This window comes from Lichenostomus cassidix, chromosome 1 (assembly GCF_008360975.1).
Source record: "Lichenostomus cassidix isolate B80296 chromosome 1, HeHo_3.0, whole genome shotgun sequence".
Classification (NCBI taxonomy): domain Eukaryota; kingdom Metazoa; phylum Chordata; class Aves; order Passeriformes; family Meliphagidae; genus Lichenostomus; species Lichenostomus cassidix.
The window spans coordinates 30,887,010-30,911,983 of NC_139479.1; the positions used below are offsets into that span (position 1 = coordinate 30,887,010).

Consider the following 24,974-nt stretch of genomic DNA (forward strand, 5'->3'; position numbering starts at 1 on the left):
CAGAGACTTACAGGGCCAGTTAATAACTTGCTGATGGATATTTGCCCAATAACTGTCTATAAGTTTAAGTCAGTTTTCCCACAGGAACAGCTAAGTTCATGGGCTTTTCATGGCTTGAACCTGTTTCTAGAGTAATTCTGTTTGTGAAACGCATCATTTTCCTGCTCTGAGAGCTTCTCTATTTTGACAATGAGGATAAATGGAGTCTGCTTGTCATCCTGATTTGTATGTCGATAATGAAATAAATGTTCCTGTTAGGCTTCCGACTGGGAGGATAATCTGATAAAAAGGTGTTAGTGTCATCTCAGACATCTCAAATTACATGCCTGCTCAGCCTGTTAAAAGCATTAATTAAAAATAGATTTCCAGAAAATTGAAGAATAAGGTGCCTTGGAGTAAGTGATATCAAAATGAAGTAATATTGTACATGAGAAGACTTCAGAAAGTACACATAAATGTATATTAAAAAGTTTGATAATATTAGTAAACTTACTGTAGTTGAAGCTTTAGATATAATTCTGAAGTTGTATGTGTGAAAAACATCTCTTTCAAATTAGAGAACTTTTTTTGTAGTTTGCGTACTGGTGGAAACACATTTTGTATTACAGATTCCATGCTTTTGCTGAGAAGAATTCCTGCAGAGATGCTACTGGACCTGCACTAAAATATGAAGGGGATGGAAAAGGTTTAATTGCCCTGAACTCCAGAAAAGTGAAAGGGCGAATACCACCAGGTAGACAATATAAACACCAAGATTATACTGATACTATCAGCGAGATGTCAGAATAGAAATGTAGTATAGGAACTTGATGACTGTAGAATCAAAAAAAGCCTGTAGGTGTGGGTGGGGTAAGGACAGGACTGGTCTAATGGAAATTCTCTGTGTGGGTGGGAGAGGGAAAGGAAAAGAGAAAAATGGAGAGTAGAGGATGTGCGTGTGAGAATGAAAAAGAAGTGAAAAAAGGGACAAGATAATTTATATAGGAATATGAAGAATAGCACTTGTGTGCTTATGCCAGTAACCTTGTGGAAATGTATAGAGAAATGGTAGAAAGGAAGAGGAATAGTGTGGCAGACCATATGATGCAACAGCCACATCAATATAGGCCAAGTTCAATCACAATATAAGGGGATTAAATCAGCATGAGGTTTACTTGTTTCTCCCAGGAATTTGTCACAAAGACAGGCAAAAAACACAGTAAAATGACTGAGAGAAGGCTGTGCAAAGTGATGGTGGGAGGATTGATAGAAAAAATAGCAGGAGGAAACAACCAAAATAAACAGTTTCACTGGTGGGTGGAGCTGGGCAGAAAGCTCAGTGTGTTTCTTATTAGTCACAGTGCTACTTCCTCTGGGTAAGTGTTCAGTGGGACTGTACTGTGGTTTCAGCCAGGCTGGGAGGAGACTGGCTTGTGATGTGAAGTGAGGCTTTGTGTGTCAAATTTGATGTCTTTCTCAGCAGGAGGGTAAAAAAAAATAGAGTTTCTTTTAGACATCAGGAATCATAAGACCTCTTTAGCCTAGTGGCTTAACATGCCCCCTTCCCCCCCACCCTGCCATGTTATTCTGGGAGCATTAATGTTGCCCCAAAGGTAGAACAGTGTTATCCTCTTCTCACTGTTGAGGAATGTATGGCATAAGGTGGGTTTGGTGGCTCACGTAAGGCTGTTTGTCAGTCTTGGACATATTTGGGTTGTAATCAAGTTTCTTGTGCACTAACTGGTCCTTCACTAGGACCATGATTATAACAGTACAAGAGAATGAACCATTGTGGGGGGCCAGAAATAAAGGAGTGAGGTATCACCTGCTTTTTTGCTTTGTGAAGGGACACTCGAGCTTTACCCATGCAGAGTTCAGAAACCAACAGCAGAGTCTGCTTCAAAACACTATCGTTTCATACTGATGCAGAGCAGTATAATGATTGCCTTCAGTCTACTATGAGTGCTTTCTTGCTGTGCCACATTTGGGGGTGTGGATGGGGGGAGCTGGCTCACTCTTCCCCGGGGGCAGTCAGCATGTTTCAATAGATGAGCCTAGAGCTCCTGTATGACTGAAATTACTTCCTCACCACTGTTTCTAAAGCTGAAAGCTGAATAGCTTTAATCACTCAAAAGGGCAGTAATCCCCTTGAAGAGCATTGTCTGTTGTGTCTTATTGCCATTATGGAGTAGAATTTACACATTAAAAAGGAACACAATTAGCTTTCTGCATTTACTGGGTATTACAAGCACAGTCATGACATCACTGGCAGCCAATTGTAGAGTTTCAGTCATATGCAGAATCTGAAGTCCTTTCAGTAAAAATAACACACTGAAGACATTTTTCTGGTCTGTGTCTGATTTCTCTTGTTTCAGAGGCTCCTTCAGGGGTAGTAATAAGGCAATAAAAATAAAAGTGTTGATTACTCATTAATGGGCTCTGAAACTGGTTCTTGGATGTATGGCATAAACTACACAAGGAAATAAATAGAGAATGAACCAGAGATTTAATCTTCCAAATGTGGTGTTTCTAGAAAATAAAGAGAGACACAGGAATATTTTGATTACATTCCTTTTTGCACCACAAAGACAACAGCTGGAAACTGAAGTACATAACTATGTTTTATAGACTGGAAAAGCTGTTATAAGGACATCTGATAGTTTCCAGGTATCCACTGAATATCAGCATTTTGCAAATATGGCATATCTTCGTGTTCACTCCTTTTCATCTGCTTAACCAAAACAAGTCAGAAGAGAACTATTTAAAATTTTAGATAAGAGCTCCATTCTCCCCTATTTTGCATCTTGAGCAGTCATTTAGAAAACAAGTGTGAGAAACTGACAAATTTGAATATTTTTACACTCATTTTGAGTGGGTGCTCAAGATCAAAACAGGTGTAAGTCATTAAAGAATTAAGGTCCTTATGCTGGCAGCCGCAGATTTACTTATGGCAGAGAAATGCTTTTGCATAAAGCCTAATTTCACCAATGTGATAATATTTCCTCATCCAGCACTCATTTTCCTGTTATCACTTCTGCCTACATTTTCTGTGCAGTTTATTCATCTGCAAAAAGCTGTAGAATTAAGCAATCTTGTTACGTAGTTAAAATTATAAGTGGAAAGGAGGTGACATTTAAGTTGGAGCTTGAAGACATAGAGGGCAAGGAATGGTGTGGAGAAAAGATGTCTTTCTGAAAAAGGGCACATTTGTACCATCTGCCTGGAGTAACAGGGTGGTAAGTGCTACATAGGATGTTTGAAAAGCAATGGTGCTTTGAACTAGATCCTGAAATGAATAGAGGGTCCTCTGTAGCTGACATAGAAACAGTAAATCTCTGTGTAGTGGTTTCTCTGTGGTGAAATAGATGAGCTGGCATGTGTAGAGAAAATGCAAATGGACTGAAATCAGGATTTTACTGATGTGATGAGTCCAAACAGGGAAGTGTCTGACCTCCTTGTGAACAGTGTAAGGCTCTGTTCTTAGGTGTGCTTGATTTTTCACATTTACCTGATAGTCACAGGGAAAATTTCAGGTTGTTGTGTGAAAAAAGGGAAGTGTAAGAGTGTAATTCTCCTGTATGACATTGAAGTCAATGAACTCTGCACTGTTTATGTACACTGACATGGGAAAGATAGAACCCTCCCTTTGGAGAGCCAGGATGATGAATGAAGAGTAGCTACTTTGCCTAGAAGCTGTAACAAAGATCATTGCCTCTGCTTTTTTCTTGCATGTGTGTTGTTTAGTCTCAGCAGCCTAACCTTGGCCTGGCAAATCTCTTTGCTAATGTGTAGAGAGTGATGCAGATAGCAGCTCTGCGATAGCACATGGGATACAAAGTTCATTTGCTTTGTCCATTTGCCCAGAGGGAAAGAGGCAGGGTTGGGCTGCAATGAGTTTCAGTGCTGTTTGACCTGGCAGGTACGCAGGTAAAAGCTGTGGACTACCCTATTATGCTCTTTTGTGCCTTCATTTATCCCCCTCTAAGTGGAAATTTGAAAAATCAATGCTTGAGGGCATATTGCTGTGTTCTGCTGCCACGTGGAGGCTGAGAAAGGGACTGGCATTGAAGAAAATCAATTTCCCCATCTTCTCTTGCCAGGAGATTCATCTTGAAATAGACCTTATTCCATTAGATTTGGATTTCCTTGCTTCCACAGTCTAAGTCAGACAGTCAGACAAATAAGAAATACTTCTGTTTTCCATGATTTGCTTTTGTATTGGTATTTGCTTTCTGTTTCAAAGACGTTGTACATATTTTGTAGGCTCTTTTATTTAATATAGGTTTTTTTATTAGCAATATGGAAATCAAATAGGTTACAGTGACTTGTCAAACTGGATGAGTTTGTTTGCAGGGAGGTACGTGTGCAGAAGCTGCTTCTTTTGAAATTGTCTGCCAGTTAAATAACTGGGAAATGGAAATGAGGGCAGTTATGAATTTCCGTGTACATGTGCAAGTGTGTCTGTGTTTTTGCTTAGATCTACCATCTTGTTTCTCAATTTGCTGGTGTCAGCAAAATGCTTCTGCCTCTTGCCTCAGGCTCTCCCCGCACCCTTCCTCATCCTCTTCCTCTTTTCCAGGGCCTCCCTTCTCCAGAGCAGAAATGCCTTTACCCACAGGCAGGGCACTCCTGGAACATTACCCAGCATGAGGTGCTCTGCAGGATCAGGATGGCTGCGGGGAGAACTGAGTGGAACTGACTGTGCTTGGTGCAGGCTGGAGATGGACAACAGGGTGTTCAGGCTGGTCCCCTCCTGTGTGACTGGTGGCCACCCTCCTGCCACTGCAGTAGGGTGTTTTTTAAATCAGAACAAGGGGATTCCCAGAGGTCTGGCTGCTACACTGCCAGCCAGGGCAGCTGGGGAAGTGCTTTGTGGCAGGGGGAGCCAGAGGGCCCTTTCTCTCCCTGGATAAAGTAATTTTTAAAAGACAAGATTATTCCTGGGATGCCTGAAAGTGTGCGAGAGATGGTGGGCTTGGAACTGCACCTTCCAGAGGGGTGACTTTCTTAGGTTGGTGGTCCCCAAAAAATGGCACATCTGAGATGTGAGCAGAGGGAATTAAAACCAAAGTGAGGTTTGTGCTTTCTTGGTCATTTACCACTGATGTGTTTTGAGGGATGGGCCACAGTTTAGAGCCACATCTGGAAGATACCGTGCCTTGCATGTGTATATATGTTTTGTTTTTGGGGATTCAGTTTTGAGAGTTTTTCTTTTCCACTCTAGCTGTGGGGGAAAAGAGGCTGAAATAGAGCTGAGCTTCCTGTGTAGAGAGAAAAAGCTGTTGTGGATATCACTGCTTGCAAGCTTCTCTCTCATTGAATCCAGGAAAAAATGTTGCCAGAAAAAAGGTTTTCTAAGCAACTGGAATTTCACAATGTGCAGTTCTTGGAGCCTGCATTTGTCTTGTATAGGAAGTGACATCGAGCATAATTGCTTTGAAAGGGCATGCAGTTTTACTTTGCTATGCCAGCAGCAACAATAAGGAAAAAAATCTTCTCACTAGTTCAATACATCTATCTTAATGGGGACAGTAACAATAATCCTGTAAAACTGATGAGTCCATAGCATCAATTTAAGGGGAAATGAAGCAACATAATGATATCATTGGAAATATTTTAGAGGTGGTTGAAGTATACATATTTCTTTAAATATTTTCCAACATTACATTAAAAATATTCATAACATTAAATCTGGATGACAGTAATTGACAGCTTGTGGAGGATATCCAGATTTAGTTGGAGACAGCACCAATAGAATCGCATTCTTAACAGCCTTAAATTTAAAAATATGTGCATGCATGGTGTGAATGCGTGTATTTTGTGGTTTTAACTGTGACCATAGGGGTGTGTGTGGGGGGTGTGTGTGTATGTGTATATACATGTGTGTATATATCTATATCTGTCTGTGTGTGTGTGTGTGTATGTATACATTCAGTGGCTCAGTACTCATCAGAAAATCTCTAGTTTCCCACATCCTGGAATTTTGCCAATGCTCAGATTTTGTATATTTTGAATTTCTGGGGAGACTGCGTATAAAATAAAATTTTGACTTCTTTCTGAAGTTCTTCTTTCTTAAGTTTAACAGGTAATGATTACAGACAGAGGTTTTTTTTCCTCCCTTTTGTGTTTTATGTTGTGGAATGGTCTGCCTTACTAAAGCTTTTTATGATTTAGGAAATACTGGTCTTTGTCCTAATGGCTGCAGCAGATGTTTTTGAAATACAGGAAAGTCCCAGGAGATGGCAGTGTACAATAACACAATTCAAAATATTTATTGGAAATTGAAAGCACTTCAAAATTAAAATTGACTTCTTGCTTTGTGTAACTTTCATATTATTATTTCCAGAAAGTTTATCAAAGAAAAAAAATATCAGGTTTGTTTGTTTACTGATAGCCTACTTTAGTAGATGAGTTTGCATGTCTTGTATACTGAGCCATCACTGTATAATAAGTGAGCCACTGGATAATAAGATGCAGTTTGTCTTGTTCAGCATTTTTATGTGCAATTCATTAATAGATTGTGATCTGCAATAGGTTGTAACCCGTATCTGTGGTTAGGATAGCTGATAATTCAGTTTCTTTTATATTTTTACTGTAAGACTGCCCACAGTTTCTATGCACTGTCCTATATTGCAGTTTAAACTCTGACACTAACCTAATTTAATACTTTTTTAATAGGGATCATATTGCTTAGAAGTACAAGGTGTCTCAATTGTAGTAGTTTCTCTTTATGAAATAAATAAATATTTTGATTATTTTCATCAAGAAAAAAATATCAGTCAAAATTCAGATACCCTTGTCTCACCTCTAGCTTTGGATTTTTCCTGGTTTTTTTTTTTTTTTTTACAATATAGCCTGGGAGTAAATGTTTGGGGTTTTTTTGTGTTTGGTTTCTTTTGGTTGTATCTGTGGGTTTTTTTGTTTGGCTGGTTTTTGATTTTTTTGTTGTTGTTTGTGTTTGTTTTTTGTTTGTTTTAGTTGGGTTTTTTTGGTGTTTGTTGTTTGTTTTTTGTAGCATTTGTTTATGACTGTTGAGAATAGTTGGGATGAAAATGAACTTATCTTCAGCAAAATTTCATCAGATAGTCATCAGGGAAATGTCTTCTCTTTAAAATGTCAAAACTGTGTTTAATATTTGGAGCCAGGTTTTGCAATGAAGTCCAGGGGGCAACAAGGGAATTTCATTGTGGAGTTTCCTTATTATTTTCCAAGAGTGTTAAAATATATTTGCTTCCCCTGTGGAAACAATCTGTGGCCAACTTTGGAAGTTAGTTCTGCTGTACTAAGCACCTCTCATGTCCTGAGCCAGCTTTGAGCCCTTCTTTGAAGTCTGTCAGAGAGCAGCGCTTGTCACTGCAATGGGACCTCGAAAAAACAAGGTTATATGGCAACATCTAGATGTACCAACAACTTTGTGGTGATTGAGGAGCTATAAGAAGTGGAAATTACATTAAAATGTGAAGTTGTATTTATTTTTTCTTTTGCAGTAGCTGGTGTCCGTGAAGATGTCTATTTGATCTGGAAGGAGTTGGAGGAAGCCAGGAGTACAGTGAGACAAGTTCAGAAAATTTTATCAAAATCTGACCAGTCTGCTCAAGATGGTATCATTTATGTTTCTTCCAAGACAGCTACCATTATATTAATGATAAACATCTTTTTGTGAACAGTTTTGATTACACATCAATTTGGGGATGATTTTCTCAGAAATGTCTATATACAGGGTAACACCTAAAATTGTTATCCAAACTTAGGATTGCTTAAAACTTTCCAATATAAATCTCTGTTTACTATAGCTTAAACGTGCTAAACTTTAACAGCTCAGGCTGAAACACACCATTTTTAGTTCACCACTGCCTAGGTTTAGAAGTTACCTGGATTTTAAGTTAGGGATTTTTTCTTTTTTTTTTGTGATCTCTTCCTGTCCACCTGAACCAGTAAATCTGTAGTTCTATTCTATTCTATTCACAGTGCTGGGGAAATACCTCATCCCTCTCCCATCATGGTTCTCTTGGGATAGCCTCCAATCTGGTAGCTATTTTGTTCCCCTTAAAGGGAAGAAGAGTGGAGTTGCACTTTTGTAATCAAAGGCAGAGGCCTGAAAACAATTCAGAATAAGCACTCTGACTTAAGAAACATGAAGGAGCACCTACACTTGTTCATTAAAGCAATAGTTCCTGCCATTATGTTTGGCCTAGAACATGACTCAGTTTTTGTTCTGTGCATATGGATTGGATTGAACCCTATTGGAGACAGAAGTATAGCCGGTTTCTGAAGTTCTGTTCTGGAAGGCTATAACAAGGGATGGTGAGAAGCTACTCAGCCCTGCTAAGATGGAACTGTGTTGACTTACGTGACTGGGGTAGTGATGATGAAGATTTGAAGCTGGGAACTTTGTCTGGCTGCACTGGGTTTGAATTTCTGTCCATAACATAACTCTAAGTTAAATTTAGAGGTTTTTTCATCTCAGAAGGCATGATATAGTTTGTTATACTGATAAGAGCATCTTCTGAATTAGGAGGTCTTCCCGTATGAAGTTAAACATCTCTTCTGTAATGCATGTGAACAAAGAGACCACAATAAAACTGCAAGGACAGCCCTAATGTCAATGTTTGTTTATGTGTTCCTGACTACACGGCTTTAATGCTCCTTTAGTGTTTGCCTTGATACATAATCACTCCATAAATTAATTAAAATAAATGGAATTACAGTGTAATATATTTTTTCCAGTTCTTCAGCATTATTTGGCTATTGTCCATTGATCCAAACTGTAGTCTTTCAGTTTGCATGCATTTCTTCCTGGTTTTGCCTTCCTGATCTGTTTAAAATGCTTAGCGGCAAAATGTCTCTACGTAAAGCATGTGGAAGAAAGAAAACAACAGTTTTCTTTTCAAAATTGTGTTAGTGCATTTGTGACACTTGTTCTAAGGACCAAAGCAACCATAAAGCAAATGTTTCCACACAAACAGGCTCTGATTGTACACTTGCACTGATGTTGGCTGAGCTCTGTGTGTGTAAGGGCAGTAGATGCCTCCATTGGTTTATTTACAGGCTCAGGATCTCACTACTGTGGTTACTGTAGCTGCTTCTAAACTGAGTAGACATTTATACTACCTTGGCCCACCAAAATCAAAGTGGGACAAAATAAATTCACCCTGTTAGAGACCTACTGCCTAGACCTACTGCCTGCTCATTTGGTTTAGGTGTGGTTTATTGGGATAGTGATCAGTGAATGGAAAGTCCTGTACCGTCTTTTTTAATCTGTATTATCTGTATACTGTACTGGTCTCCAGAGCTGTGCAGTACCCTACCTTAAGACAGTCCTTGGAAAATTTATAAGACAATATGACATTGTACTTTACCTTTTACTTTAAATAGCCATCTCTAAAAAGATTAATGTTAACCAATCGTCTCGACTGTATTTTCAATTATATCTTCTGTTGTTTCATTTTCTCAAATGATTCTCCTTGAGGTTAGACATGTTATTCAGGAATACTTTCTGGCATTTTGTAATTCAACTAAGAAAATTCCTTTTATATGATCTTCTCACAATTTGTTGTCTTTGCTCCCTGTCTTCTGGTGGGGTTTTTTTCCCAGTTACAAAGGAATTTGTTACAAGGAGTCATCTGATAAGAAAAAAACCCACAGCCAAAGTAGAGATGATTAAAAATCACTCAGAAATATCTGTTCAGTGCTGCTTGAGCAAGCAGAATAAGTGAAAATTTTGATTCAAGTATCAGAGTCTGGTTTGGAAAATAGCTTATCCAAAATGAACCCTGTTATACAGGAGATTTTGTTTTATTTTCTTTATTAGCAAACAAAGCTGATCATCCATTACCAAAACATATAGCTGACAAATATTTGACTTCTGAGAAGTGGTTGCAGAAGTATGGCTTGAAAGCTCAGAAGCTCACATTGTACGATGCACTTGCTGATTGTATTTTTCGCCATGTAGATGGGATTGTTGACATAAAAACTAAACCAGAGGATGAATTTTCACAAACTGATGCTGTGAGTATTGTTAATTTTCCCTCAGGTCCTGTGAGTTGTTTCTTTTTTCTTCTAAAGCTTGAAAACTTGGTATATGGATGAATTGATGATATAGTATATGGCCTTGTTGTTTTGTAGTTTTTGTTAAAATCAGATTATTTCTTATTGAGACAAAGAACAAGAATGTCTTGAAGAGCTATTTGAGAATGACTGTTTTAAGGATTCCTTTCTGGTTCACATATAATCTAAAAGAAAGAATCAGGACTGGCTTAAGCAATGCCTTCGTTTTCTTTGTATTTCTGTGGGGTGGGGCAAAGATTTCTTGTCATCTTTAGAGGATCTGTTAGTCTCAGCTGCTGCAGTGTCTTGCAGATCCTTTAGAAAATTTATATTAATTTGTCTTCTATTTTTTTAAATTAAGCTTTACCATTGCACTGTTTGGTAAGCTTCTGGTTTTTGCTAGCTGCAAGAATAAAACCAGTTTTTGTTGAGTCTTGCTAGGAGCAAATTCTATGACCAGCCTTCTGCTCCTGTTCATGTGCAACAAGCTTGTACCTTTGAAGTTTGTTCCCCAAATATTAAAGGCACTGCAAAATAGTATGTTTTGGAACAAGAATGTGTTTTTCTTGGTCGTAGGAGACAAAGAGGAAGGTAATTCATGCAAGATACTGTGACAAGTTTGTACATACCGTCTGGAAAGATGGATCTGTAGTTCATGTATATGTTACTACAGAAAAGTATAAGCAATATGAAGAGAAAATGAGGACAGCTCTCAGACAAGTGGAAGGAAGGTTAGTGTTCTGTCACATAAAATCAGTTTGATTATTTTACACAAGTGTTGAAAACTTTGACATTTACTGTCATAATAAGTTGAAGTGGTTGGTAAACTGAGAGCAGCAGTACTAAGACAGAAGTCTATTTTACATCAGATTCTTGTATGTAGGATTTCTTAGTAGCCTTATAAGAAAACTGATGAAGGCTTTCATCTTTTGTTCTCCTTCTGAAACACAGGTGTGAAAGTCAGTCTGCACATTTTTGAATTACTGCTAAAAGTGCCAAAAAGTATTGGGACTATAAGATCGCAGACAACTTCAGGAGTCATCAATGAAACTTAGTACACATTCATCCTGTGTGCCTAAGATCCTTTGTGACACCAAGAAGCACAGCTTGGCTTGTGCCCATACTGGTAGTGGTTATCTGCCCTTTATGCAAGTTTGTGTTGAAGACAAGTTGGAGCAGTCCAGATCAGAGTCAGGACATGAGCTATTAAGTAATAGCTAATAAATGAACTTCTGAGCACATGATCCAAAGTTCAGTGCTCAAACTAGCTGTCTAGTTTACATTTCTCCAGCTGTATAGACACTTAGGTTTTGTATGACATCTACAAAAAAATAGGCAGTCTAAGAAAAACCTATTGTAGAACAGAAAAACTAAATGTTGCCCTCTGTTTTGTATATTTGGACAATGAGACATCTCACTGAAACAAGCAGGATGTGAATTTTCATTTTATTGGTGAATTTTTCATTTTAGTGGTGATTTCCTACTAAAGGTATAACAGCCTGACTATATTTAGTAAGTCCAACAGAGTTTTGTTATTTCTTCTAGTTTATCTCCATCTTACTGTATTTAGGATAACATTTACATACTTTCAATGGAAAATTTGAGATTAACAGTTTTGGTGAGTATGTATTTTTGATATCCAAGTCAAGATTAGGGCCTTGCTGTTTTGAATGTTTATCTAAATGTTTAAAAAGTCTTGGTAGACCTCATAAAACACTTTGGGTGAAATAACTAATGACAAAGTAGCTATCAGAAGTAATGTAATAGAATCCTTAAGTGTCCATGATAAAATTTTTTTGAAACCTTTTGCGGAGATGAATATTTTGCCCAGGGCCATTATATTCTGTGTGTTAAATGTCTCTGTTTCAGTGTTGATGAGTATTTTATGACTCTCAAGGGAAATCAGATTTGGACTTGCTACAGCTATTACTGAGGAAATGTTCTTGTGCACAGCAGTGTGTACGCACATATTTAACTGGCAGGCACACTCCAATCCTATTTAAAATGTAAATCTAAGTCTGTATTTAAGACTCAATGTCCACAAACCATTGAAGCATCTGTGTTATATTAAGGGTCTTCGAAGTGCTTAAGGTCCTTGGAGAATAGGTTCTCAAGTGGTTTCCTGAGAAGGGAGGTGTGGTAGTATAAGCCTAAATGATTTACTGAGATGAGTCTGGAGAACAGATACAGGGACAATAGTTACAGTTGCTTCCACGTTGGATTTCCCAACCCTAACTGCCTGATAACTGACTTTATAAAGGTGCTGTATTGTTTTGTCTTTTTTTTTTCTGTCTCCAGATTTTTACTGAAATTTAAAAACAAAAATGTCTTTTGATGTTATGTAGGGACAGGGGACTACTGACAGGTGCTTAGGGAAAAAGAAGTACAGCAGTGACAAAAAGATCCTACCTTTCAGATTCTGATACACAGAGCTCCAGAGATGTTACAGAACAGGTTTTGATATTTTTTCCCTCCCCCAGGATTAAGTGGCTTCAACAAGGAAGCAGAGGGCTTTTTGGGAACGTGTTTGAAGATGATGTCTATATTCTTATTGATACATCCCAGTCTATGAATAACAAGCTGCCGCTAGTGAAGGAGAAAATTTTTCAGCTCATACAGGTATGATAAAGTGATGACTCTGAAGGCTGAGGAGCATTTTAGAGTAATCTCATCTTTTCTGGATGGTGTTATTCTACTTTTTATTTATTTTTTAATTTTTTTTTTAAATAACAGCTTTATAAAAATATTTTGATTTTTCTTCATGTGATCATTTTTCAGTTAAGAATTTATATCTTCCCCTCATTTATACAACTATTTGAAAAAAGCTAGAGAAATATTAAAAATTAAAAAGGCTTAAGTAGTTCTTTCCCTCAAGCCACCTCCCTTCAAAAAAAAAAAAAAAGGAAACCAAACAAACAAAACAAACAAACAAAAACCAACAAAAAAACCCAAGCTAGGCAATGAAATACTTTGTCGCATTTTCATTTTTACTTTTAAGCAGTGTCATCCAATTCCATTGGCTTGTTGTGATTTGTAATGTGTGTTCTAGATTCATTTCATACTTCTACAATAGAGGGTGTAAAACATTTTGAAGGTCCTTGCATCTCACAGTGACTCAGAACTTTGCAAAGGGACTTGCAAAGTGCAGAAGTACCTCAAAAGCTGTGAGTACTGGGAGACACACCTAAGACAGGATTTGTCTCGCCTGGTTTTAGAAGTCTAGAATGATGTCACCTAAGCTTATATTAATATTTCAGAGACATTATTAATCTTAAATTTCTTTAGTCCTAAGAGAAGTAACTGAAAGAAAAATTCAGTCTGGCATTGATAGCAATCATTAGTAGAACTAGAAAAATTAAAGTTAATGCAGAGAGGTTTTTGAACTAAATGCTCGAGGCATAGAAAATGTGGTCCTTGTGGAACATTTTTTTCTTGTGGTCCTCTCAGCAGACCAGCACTAGAAATATATTAGATACCACAGTATAATGTTAGTACCAGAAGGTTTCACAGGCAGCTGCACAAAAATTTTGATGAAAGGGAAGCAAAGACTCCAGTCTCTGAAAGTTTGTACTTGTTTGCACAAATCTTCCCTGACTTATAACTTCTTTCCGAAAGCAACTTCAGCAAATTCTTGATTATCTCCTGCTGTCGTAATTTCCCTTGCCAGTGCTCTTTATGTGATTCTTGTTCTCCTCCTCTAAATGGTATCTTACTTGATTTCTGATCTCAATTTCCTCTGGTAAGCAGTGATAATCTTTCTTACACCACTGATCATACCCAGTTTCATCTCTCTCTTTCATGCCCTCCTAGACATTTGGTCTTCAAACTGTTTGAGAAATATGATTATATGGAGACTCACTTTGGGAATTTCAAGCAATCTTAATAGTTGCAAGCAATAGTTGTCTCTGGTTTTGTATGTCTTTCTGTACAACATAACTTTCATTATATATGTTAAAATGATTTATTGTAACCATATAATTAACTATATATTAATTGAAACAATTGCTAGTACTCAGTATTCCAGGATATGAGTATTCTTTCCTTTAATAGTCGGTAAAATTTAGGTACTGTCTCTTCCAGGAACAACTGAGACACAAGAAGAGATTTAACTTTGTGAAATTCAGTGCCCAAGCAGTGGCATGGCAAGAGAAACTTACTGAAGTTAATGAGGAAAATTTGCAAGATGCTTGGCTTTGGATAAAAGGGCTTGAGGTAATACGTCAGATAATTATCACAAAGCATATTTGTTGGAAATTGTATAGGTTTCTCCACTTTCTGTGTGGCTGGGGTAATTTTGGATAGACTAAGTATTTGACTCGAGTAAGCTGATGTATAGATGATGTATAAACTTAAGTATGTCAGAATACAATGTATCTGTCAGGTATAGTCTTTAACAATGGATGTGTTTATAAGGTCATACAATTCAACTTGCAGCCTGCTATGTTTAGTAGCCACAATTCATGTCATTCTTGCTGCATGGATGAAAGGTGTTGCTGGCAAACTTAGAGGTCAGAGGTGGTACAGGAAACCAATGCCAACAAACTGGAGAAGCATTTCTAGACCCTTTTGACAGATAGACAGCTAATTTTAGGTGCCATAGAAACATGAGAACAAACATACTCAGACCAAACATCTATCTACCCAATATTCCTTCTCTGACAATGGCCAAAATCTGAGGATTTTTCCCTGAAACAGATCAGAACTGCTTGTAGTCAGCCACAGCCATCCACCCAGATTGTAACTATCAACAGCTTTAGGATCACTTAATGTGTAAAATGTGGACAGAAATGTTAGGCTGATTTCCAGGACTGGAAATCAGTCATGCCTTAGTGTAGACACATCCCACATTATGTTTTCTAGCACAAAACCCCATGTTCATGCAATAAAACTCCTCAGCATTATGATAGCTCTTCCTCAGATTTAATATGAAATTCCTGGGGATGAGGGAATTGGGGAAGCTACATAATACCTCTGCGACTCCAAAGCAAGATCAGTAATTTGGTATTCTCAAAAAATACTAACAGACCAACACGCAGGGAAAAGGAAGTATTAGTGTGTCCTCACTGAGTAGTTAAACACTTGTAACTGAGCTTATTTAGCCTAATTTTGCTGCCTTCCCTGAGACTTCAAAACTTGGCTCTGTTTAAGCCATATATGTAGTACAGCATCTTGAAAGTTCAATAATACTTTGAACTACCATATTTTGATACCATCTTGTATATGCATTTGTGAATGGCCATTTCCATTGTTATTCATAAAATTGTGAATTTTTGATTATGAATTTCATTCTAAGTGCAGATTTAGATATCTGAAATGGAATAGGAAATGACACGAGAGCAATCTACTTTCTTTCAGGGATCATATCTGCTGCTGACCTTTTAGCCTCTTTTAAGCATTGCAGGCATAAGTCTGAGATCAAAAAGCTGGCTTTACAGTGAAGCTGAAATGAACAGAGGATTGCTCTGGAATATTAATCAGAGTAGATCCTTTGATCCCATTTTGTGCTTTTTGGTCCCAGGATTATGAATAAGGAAGCTGAGCTATAAACAGTAACTAACTGCTCCTCAAAAATCCTTTAGATATTATAACATTTAAAATTTTAGTGGTAGTAATGTTGTATAGTTGAAATATGTCATCGTTGTTTAAACACTGATGAAACCAGTGTTCATTTGTAACAGTAGCAATTGAGAAACTGAAAATGAACACTTTTACCATAAGGTACATGGTTATTTTCTGCACATCATCAGCATCCACCTTATGTTCCCATGATGTGAAGAGAAGTGAAAGAAGCTGTTTTGTTTCATATCAGTTCAAAACTATTATCAAAAAGAGCCAGGATGGCAAATTCACACATGATAATGAGAGATGTGTCTAAAACTTTATAATGCTTACAAACATATCAGGAGTATCAGATAAATTTAACAGAAAGAAAATGGCTGGTTATTTCTTGTGAGTGGGTACTGGTAAGGATTGCTTGTGAGTTAAAAGATAAGATTGTAAAGTAGATGAGCTATCATGTTGCCTGGCCCACGCACTCTTACACAGCCGTACAGAGTAACTCTCAGAGTGTACTCTCTATTCCATTTCACCTGATTTTCTTTGCCCTTTTTAGTAGAACTGATTGTAGGACTGGAAGAGGTTTTAACACAATTAACAGGACTGAACAAATAATGCTATCTCTTAATGTATTTTTGTGTGTGTGGGTCAATGTTAGAGATTTACATTTCTCTTCTGTAATGCATTATATCTGTAGATCCTGAGTCTCTTCTCGCACCACTACAATCCTTACTGCCCTCCAGAGCAATACTCAGGTGTCATACAAGCATGAAACAGACTTATCTTTTTAGAGGTTTTGCTTTGGTTCCATTAGAAGACTAAGACTTGATGAAATAGTTTTCCATACTGGTAAAACCTTACATGTAGCTTTAGTTTGGAAGGTTTTGTACACAGTGTTTGAAAGATAGACATTTGAAAATACAAAATTTAGGGTTTAGGTTCTTAAGCCATGGAATGCATTTCACTAAGTTTTGTGTAAAGAGAACAAAGATGGATCACGATCACTAAGTATGTGAATGACACAGGAAAAGTGCTAGTATTACTCCAATGGAAATTCTTAGCGAGCACAGTGTTAGTTTGCTAGGCATGTTTTGTAGCTATAGCTAGCTTCTTTTGTGCTAAAATAGAAATTATATTTGCATTAATGTGCCAAGAGGGTAAATGGGAGAAAATCTGGAAAAATATGTCTGAAAAACCGAGAACTCCTTTACCAGTTTTTGGGACATACACTTGTACCACGCTTTTGTGCAACTTTTGAACTGTTTGGTTAAGTAAAATATGCATTTCAAGGGAGCGTGGTGAGTTGGCAAGCAGGAGCATCAGTGCAAAAAATAAAGAGACTGTATCTTTTATCTTACATCCTCCTATATGTTTATAGTCATTTAGTGATTGCTTTTGCTTGTACAGCTCAGATTTCTGCTGCCAGCATTTTGCTTATGTGTGTTTGCATAAGCACTGAATACCAATCTGGTACCAATTTATGTTACTTTGACACTTGCTTAGCTTTTTCTAGCTACATGACATAAATGTTGTGACCATTTTATAAGCCATTTTGGTTCCATATTATCCCTTGAATCAGTACACTGTCATTATGAATTTCAGAACGGAGGCAAGGAACTGGTAGTATTTGTAGCTGTTTCTTTGTCTTTTTCTCTTTGGCTTCCTAGGTTGGAAGTTCCACAAATACGCTCAAAGCTCTCCAGGTTGCTCTTGCTGATACTGACACTCAGGCTATTTATCTATTGACTGATGGGAGACCTGACCAGGTATTTCTAAAATGAGGAAACAGAAAATGCGAAAAGTGATGTCAGAAGTTGGAATTGTGAGATGAATGTCATGCCTGTGGTGCTGAGTCTTATGGAGTCTCTTGGATGTTTATTGGCATAATTTCACAGTTTTTCTAGCTAAGAGAATACATTAATATTTTACCAAAGAATAATTTGGCTTCATGTACAGTTATTCATATTATTATTTTTAATATTTTTATTATGTTCAAAATTGGTGAATAAGTAATTTCTTTTTACCTGGTTAATAATTTCTTTTATGATTTATGTTTCACCTTCTTAACAGTTAAAAAAGGAAATGGCCAATATTGCTTTTAACTATTAAAGTGCAACCAACACAACAATTATACTGCTTAATTTGTCAAGATTTTTGAGCATTTTGAACAACTGAAGTGTTATCAGAATTTAGAGAACTGAGTCAGTATTTTTTTCTACGAGACCTTTCAGCATTTTTAGAGATGGTAGATCTACTTTTTCACCTAATTTTTATTTCTTTATGGGAGGAGGAAGTAAGCTTTCCTATTTTCTCAGCCTCTTCTTTGTTTCTTTGGTATTGAATCAACTTTTCTTTGAACTGATGTAGTTTCTTAAAAATATCTGCACTCATATACTTCCAAAAATATTTTTATATATATCCAGTGATACTAAACACTTATGTAGTAGTTTAATTTCCTCTACGTTAGTAATTTCTTTTAAAATTTTTGAAATAAAGGGTACTGATTATGTTACAATTTACATCATGAGCCTTAATGCATTTATCAGGCTTTCAAAAAAAAAATTTCATTGAAAATTAGCTCATTTAGCTAATTTATGATTGAAATAGCAATCCGTATAAAGTGGATGCTTTTAACTGATCTGTATCAGTCTCTGAGGAACAGAATGACTGATTAAATTCTTGCAAATCCTCCATGTTTTGATAAATGTATTTCTAGATGCCACATTTTAAAACTAAGTTTCTTTTTCGATTTTCAGCCCCCCCAAATAATTTTGGCTGAAGTCCAACTTCACTGTAAAATTCCCATCCATACTGTATCCTTCAACTGTGATGATATAGAAGCCAATAAATTTTTGTATGAACTATCAACTAAAACAGAGGGACGGTTTCATTATCACAACATTTATTTGACTGATCCTGATTCTACAGAGTTTATTGTTGTGAGTATCTGAAAATAAATAGATTTGCTGCTTCATGGTACTTGGCAGAGTCACATGACTTGCTTTATTGTGATTTCATATTACAATAGGTTACTAATAAAAAGAGGGTTAATCCTAGTCAGATTTGAAGTGATATGAAAAGAATAATATGATTTTTTTGGGGTGTGAAATTTTTCTAGACCACAACAAAGAAACTCAAATATAATGCAAAGTGCATTTGTAGTGCTACTGTTGCAAACACATTCTCCCTCCCCTGACCCCCCCCCACCTGAAAACTAAAACCTAAAATACGTGTAGACCAAATCAGCTCTGGAAGAAACCCATGATCTCTGCTGTTTCAGAAATAAATTAGTGTTTAAAATTAAAATATTGTGTCCTGTTAATAAATAAGAGAATGCAGACCTGAAGTTGAATGATAATGAGTTATTCTATGGATTTTGTCACAAGTTTGTTCTACAGTAGCTGCTGGAGAGAGATCAATAGGGAGTAAAATTACTAGAATAGCAGCCATCTATAAAGGATGGCTAAGCAGCTCAGAAATCCCCAACAGGAAATTTCTGAATAGAATAACGGAAACACCCATTCAAAACATATTCTTGCTTTTAATTATAGTTAGCACTCAGTTAATTGATTGCATAGATTTCAAAAATGGTGGTAGTGAAACCATGAGAACAAACAGGAACAAGACGATAGCAGGAAACTTGAACTTTGCAGACACCAATTCGAAGGAAAATGTGAAAATCCAGCTCTTGAAAAATACCAGTGCCTAGGCAATTTCAGTGATTCTGCTGGTGTGGACTGTGTGACACAGCTCATGTTGGAAAAATGAGGGCCAGAGTCTGTGTTGTACATTTCCAGACTTGGGCATGGAAGCCTGTGGCCCTGTGGCAGATGTAAAGGGATCATCGTTGGAATTTCCTTCCTGTTTCCTCCTCTAGTCTAAATGATTCCTAGTCAATTCCAATGTTCATTTGAAGAGTATGTTTTTTGCTTCCCTAGGACAGTATGTGATACAGGTGGGATCTGTAGAATGGTGGCAGGCCACCACTTGTAATGTATATGCCTTGTATTGTATTTTATTTATTTACTTTTATATTTTCTTGCTTGCTTGAAATGAGTGGAGTTACTGACCTCATTACCTTATTCAGAAAGGCAGCTGTTCATAGCTCAGGGGGTAACTGGCTAGTTAGGGAATGCTTGTCATTTTCCTAGAAAGGAAGAATATTTTGAAAGGCTATAATGTCAAGCACAAGAGCCTACCAGAAAAATTTGGAAGCTACAAAATTTGGAAGCTATCCTGAGTCATTATTCAGAATTATTATCAGAACTTGCATAGTTTCAGTTCAGAAATGAACATATTTAGGAGTAATTGTTCTAAAACATTTGATTTCCTTTGTATTAGAATAAAGACATACATCTTTTGAAAAGGGAAATTGATCAAGGAGAGAAAGATCTAGAGAAAGTGAAGACCTTTCATGAGAAAAGTCTGATGATGAATTCTTATAAAGAAGAAAATTATCCAGAGAATAAGTATGTCCTCATGCTGTTATTATGTTTATAATAGATGGAAACTATCTGTTACATTTCTCCTTTTTCACTGTCTTGCATTTTTAACCTCTGATATTCTCTTTTAAAAGAAAGGATGTTGCTTTCTTATTTTGGGTTTTTTTTAACAGCCAAGGTAATAGAAAAGAAAAATCTGGGAAAAATGTACTAATACTCTAATGCCTGAAACAAAATTATCTCAAATATATCAATAGTCTCAACATATTACAAATACTTAAAGCAAAGAGGGGAATTTATTTTGTCTCTAATACAAGGGCTCCCACTGACCTAGAGAATTCATGAAACATTATTGTTGTCTAAGTAGACCTGGCTTGGTACTTCATGACTAAATTGCTGCTCATAAGGATATGTTTGTTGAAACATAAATTATGTACAAATATATTTGTATATTTCTTTGTGCTGTGATAGTAAAAAACATTAAAAATTGCAGTAAAAAATCAGCTTTTTAAGACAGAAATCCATTTAAAACAGTAATTTAAAGGTATGAAAAGAAAGTAAAATAGATTAAAAGTAGACAGTGATGTGTTATGATTTCATATGTGTGGAAGGGAAGGTAGAATGTCCAGTATGAAAATATTTTAAAGTGTTTATTTCAGAATTTGCATACTTTATTTTTTGTTAATGCTAGGACATAGATATATATGTCTGTGTGTATATATATTATATATATATATATTTATGCATATATATGTGTGGGGCAGGTATTTTCATTACTGACAGTAGGCTTACTTAGCACTGCGATTCAAAGTAGCTATTGCAGAACGTTCTGTTGTGCTTATTAAAAATATATGAGGGTGTTACCTTAGAACTAATGAACATCTTTTAAATAAACTAAGAAATTACTTTTAAAGAATTAAATAATTTTAAATACTTATTTAGATTATTTTAATTTTTAATTATTTAAAATTATTTAAATAATTAAAAAAACGGAGAATATTTTAACCGCCTTTGAACTCCCCTTTGAAATGCATATTAGTATCACAAAGAAAATATTTTGCACGGTTTGAAGCATTTGAAAACAGTGTTTAAATTACCAGAAAACTTCAGCTTAGTGTTTTTTAAACAGTTGTTATGTATTTGCAGAAATTTCTTTTTGTCACTTACAAGCAGTAATCACGAGCAGACACACACTGTGTCCCTGTATCTAAACACATTGAAGATCTGAGTGCTTCTCTTAGCAGTAGGCTGTGCAGTGCTTCAGAAGAACCATCAGTGCCATCACATGAGCAAAGTACTGCTGACAGTCCAGCCAGAAATAAGAAAGCATTATATGTAGGTAAGACAAAAATAAGATGTAGCTGTTAGCAGAATTCATTCACTAACTTAAAAAGATTCTTTTGTGAATAGCAAAAATCATCCCTCTTTTTGGGGAGGAAATTTGGTATTTGCTGACTTAAGTAATCATAATTTTGAAAATCTTAGCTTCTCTTCATCTCTACTTCTCAGCCATTTGGCCCAAAGAGACAGAAAAATGGTCTTCTCATTTGTGCTTTTTTGCAGGCCCTGCCATGAAAAACTAGCTATTTTAGCAGAATGTTTTGAAAGCTCTGTAAACAGTTTTTTTAACAGTAGATATTACACTCTAATCTCTTTTTATTCCAAATAAATATAGAATTGGCAAGAATGAAGAGGTGATCTATATTTCACCAGTTACAGCATTACTTAGACTAATGTTTCCCCTTACTTACTACCCAAATGTAATACTACATTTCTCCTGGAAGTGTCCTTTGTATGCAGTCTGAAACCAAATTTACCCAAGTAAAATAAGCCCTCATCCTTGGGGAAAGTACAATTTAGTATTGGAGTAGTTTTGTGTTTAAGGTCTTGTGTAGGCATAAAAATTGAATACCAGAGAAGAACTCAAAAATCCCAGGCATGTATTTGAGCGGGAAGTTCGCTCTTCCTTTCTTTACCTTTCAACAACTACAGATCAAACAAAGACAAGTCTGCTGCAAATCCTGCGCCATGGTGTGAAATCTAGGGAAGGAAGAACAGAGGAAGTAGTATCTCCAGAGGAAAAGAGCTTTTCTGTCAGGAAGGGTGAGAAATGTACAACCATTTTCAAAGGCAAGTTGACAGAACGAGAGGCTTTGAGTGGAGCCGACGATAGCATTTCTTTTGTTACCTTTGTAACTAATGTTGCCTCCTTTGAGGCAAAACTCTGCCCATCTGCCGTGCAAAGCGCTGAAAGGCAGCAGATATGCAGAGTTGAACATGGAGTATTGTGACAGTGCCCTTACAGCTGTGACCAGAGTCCTGCCAGTTCCCAAACTTGCAGTTTACAACACGGTTTTCACTGGGGCTTAGAAACACATCCAGGTAGTATTCTTCCAGTCATTAGTCCAACTCTGAACTTTATGATACATTCTCTAAGTAATTCTAAAACCTTACCTATGACACTTAAAGATGTTTGACTTCTTTACATTTCAGCTTCTTATGTTTAGTTTTTAATAAATCTTTTATACAGATTTTCATGGTGGTGTGCCTTAAATTAGCTACTCCTGGCCATCTCATTAGTGGTAATACTTGGTATCACATCTTGACTTGGGAATTAATGTTAATTTAAAAATGTAAAAATTAAAAATCTTTGGTTTTGGTCAAAAATACATATGAAACAAATTTCAATTTAAAAAATAAATTGCCCACCTATTTTATAAATTTCCTTGCTGGTTAATTAGGGCTCATGAGGTATATGGTAACACTGTTACTATTGATCAATCACCAAGCAACCGAGGAAAACTAATTCTCATTGATTAATTTGGCAACTGAAATGTTGCATAGTCTGTGTGTGATGCTGCTTGGAGGCTCAAATTTTAAAAAAATGGTGCTATTCTATGGCAGTGTATTTATGTATACTTTTGTGTGCACAAAACCTCTAAGATAACAAAATGCAAATGTCTTTTTTTAGATCTGAAAATGCAGAATGTGAAAAGGACATCTAAAAGGTATGAGCGTGCGTAAATAAATGTATTAAAAATATAGTTAATAATATTCTTCAGTAATTTCAAACCTTTGGAAGATATTTCTACCTTGTGCTACAACTCAGAGTCTCTCTTTTCTAGCTCTCTAGATATCTCTTCTGCTCTTTGGTTAAAGACGCATGGCTTGGTTGCTAGGCGACTCACCATCATGGATGCCATAGGTCCTACAACTGTACCTCACAGTGCCAAATACATCCCAGTTCTGGACAAGCATGTGGTTTCTAAAGTATTTGATAAGGTAAAACTCTTATGCTTTTGAAAAGCTAGAACAAAACCTGGTAGTGTTTTCGAAAGAATTTTTAATATTAATTTCTAAGAATGTCATAATAGCATTCTCTGGTATTGTATACTGTTGATGTGCACTAAATGTATAATGAATATCTGAATGTTCATTCATGCATCAGTAAGAAGATAAAACTAATAGTTAATGGTAGTACTTCTTGCATACTTTACCCTTAAGCTCTTTCACAGTTGCCAGCTGATGGCAGTGTGCAGCCATTGGGTGTTTGGCAATTTCTTGAGCACCACAGCCTCCACTGATATTTATTAATTCACTGGAGTATGTATTTTATTCCACACAGTCACTTGGAAAATGGTGCAGGTGCACAGTTTGTGGATTTACGCATTCTCAACATTGACATGTGACTACTAAGACCTTTTGAAAAGCACAGTAATTCAGTAATTAAAATTAAATTTTGATAGGTGTAGACAGTTGTAAGATTGTGCAAAATTTATGGTGAATTGTGTATCATAAGGCTCTAACTGCCATTCCACTTAAAGGAAATCCATTTCATGGCAAGTTGGTCCAAGTTTTCTTGTGTGATGCATCCTACAGAAGTCCTATGAATATGCTGCAGCTCATTTTAATTAATAAAAACTGTTTCTTTAAACAATATTCGAAGAAAAAACTAAACAGAATTTTTAAAATAAAGAATGAACAGGGGATTTGTAATAGAATGTGGTATAGAACTAAGTAAAAGATTTATAACAAATGTACACAATTTTACATTTTAAAGTTTTCATGCTTATTTTTTAAATTTAGGAATGGGTTTTTTTGCTAAAGCATGCAGACTGTAGAAGAAAAACCAGTTCCTCTCTTTTGGTAAAACCAAGTCAAACCACGATCTGTAGGATTTTTTTCTAAGTGTGATTTTTTAAAAATAGAATTAAAATGTGTCTTTTTATATGAGAGCATTTTAAAGGTACATTTTAACATTTCAGATGTAAAAGAGCCATTTTCCACAAAAATTCAGACACCTAATGATTACAAAACTGTGCAAAACAATCTACTGTGAATGTCAAACAAAAGACATTGTGAATTTCACATAATTCTTACATCTCATTTGTGAGCAGTCACTTCTTTTTTTCACCTTCTGAATATACCTAAGAGCAGCTCTTTCCTCTATGTTTCTCAGTGAAGAGTCCTTTGAGTCCTTTACATACAACCCTTGCAGAAAAAAAAGCAGTCTGTAAAACAGACTGTTTTTGAAAATAGTCTAAATCATGATTCAGCAAGTACTGTGTACAAATAGTTTTCCATGGAAATTCATAGAAGCTCCTGGTAGTCTAGTTCAGGACTGAGTTAAGTTCAGTGTTATTTGAATGAAGAGGTGCTGTGCAAAATCCAAACGGTGATCCATGGACTTTCTTTAGATTTGGGAATGTAAAGGGGAAATAATAACTTTTGTAATTTCTTCATATCTGCTGATCTCCATTAGCTGTAATCAGACACTCAGGTTCTCAGGCAGTGGAGAATTATTGTTTTATGTGTAGAGGAATGTATTTTTCTGGAACTGAAGTTGAGCATAGAAAAGAAAAAGAAGGCTGAGGGTTGCACACAAAGTGAAAGCAGTAGAATTTAGGAGCTACAGAACCCACTTTACCTCAAGCTTCACACCAGCATATG

The 24,974-nt window shown here is 36.3% G+C and overlaps 1 protein-coding gene across 1 annotated transcript in view; it reads left to right on the forward strand.

Annotated features, from left to right (window-relative positions):
• VWA3B (von Willebrand factor A domain containing 3B) overlaps window positions 1–24,974 on the forward strand; it is a 73,132-nt gene that overhangs the window by 24,076 nt on the left and 24,082 nt on the right. The window contains exons 8-20 of the mRNA XM_085049439.1: window positions 609–733; window positions 7,467–7,580; window positions 9,791–9,987; window positions 10,603–10,757; window positions 12,507–12,645; window positions 14,107–14,238; window positions 17,250–17,348; window positions 18,339–18,521; window positions 19,924–20,051; window positions 21,266–21,363; window positions 22,017–22,154; window positions 22,996–23,032; window positions 23,150–23,306. Coding sequence (XP_084905565.1) covers window positions 609–733; window positions 7,467–7,580; window positions 9,791–9,987; window positions 10,603–10,757; window positions 12,507–12,645; window positions 14,107–14,238; window positions 17,250–17,348; window positions 18,339–18,521; window positions 19,924–20,051; window positions 21,266–21,363; window positions 22,017–22,154; window positions 22,996–23,032; window positions 23,150–23,306 — 1,702 coding nt within the window. The remainder of the gene's footprint in view (window positions 1–608; window positions 734–7,466; window positions 7,581–9,790; window positions 9,988–10,602; window positions 10,758–12,506; window positions 12,646–14,106; window positions 14,239–17,249; window positions 17,349–18,338; window positions 18,522–19,923; window positions 20,052–21,265; window positions 21,364–22,016; window positions 22,155–22,995; window positions 23,033–23,149; window positions 23,307–24,974) is intronic.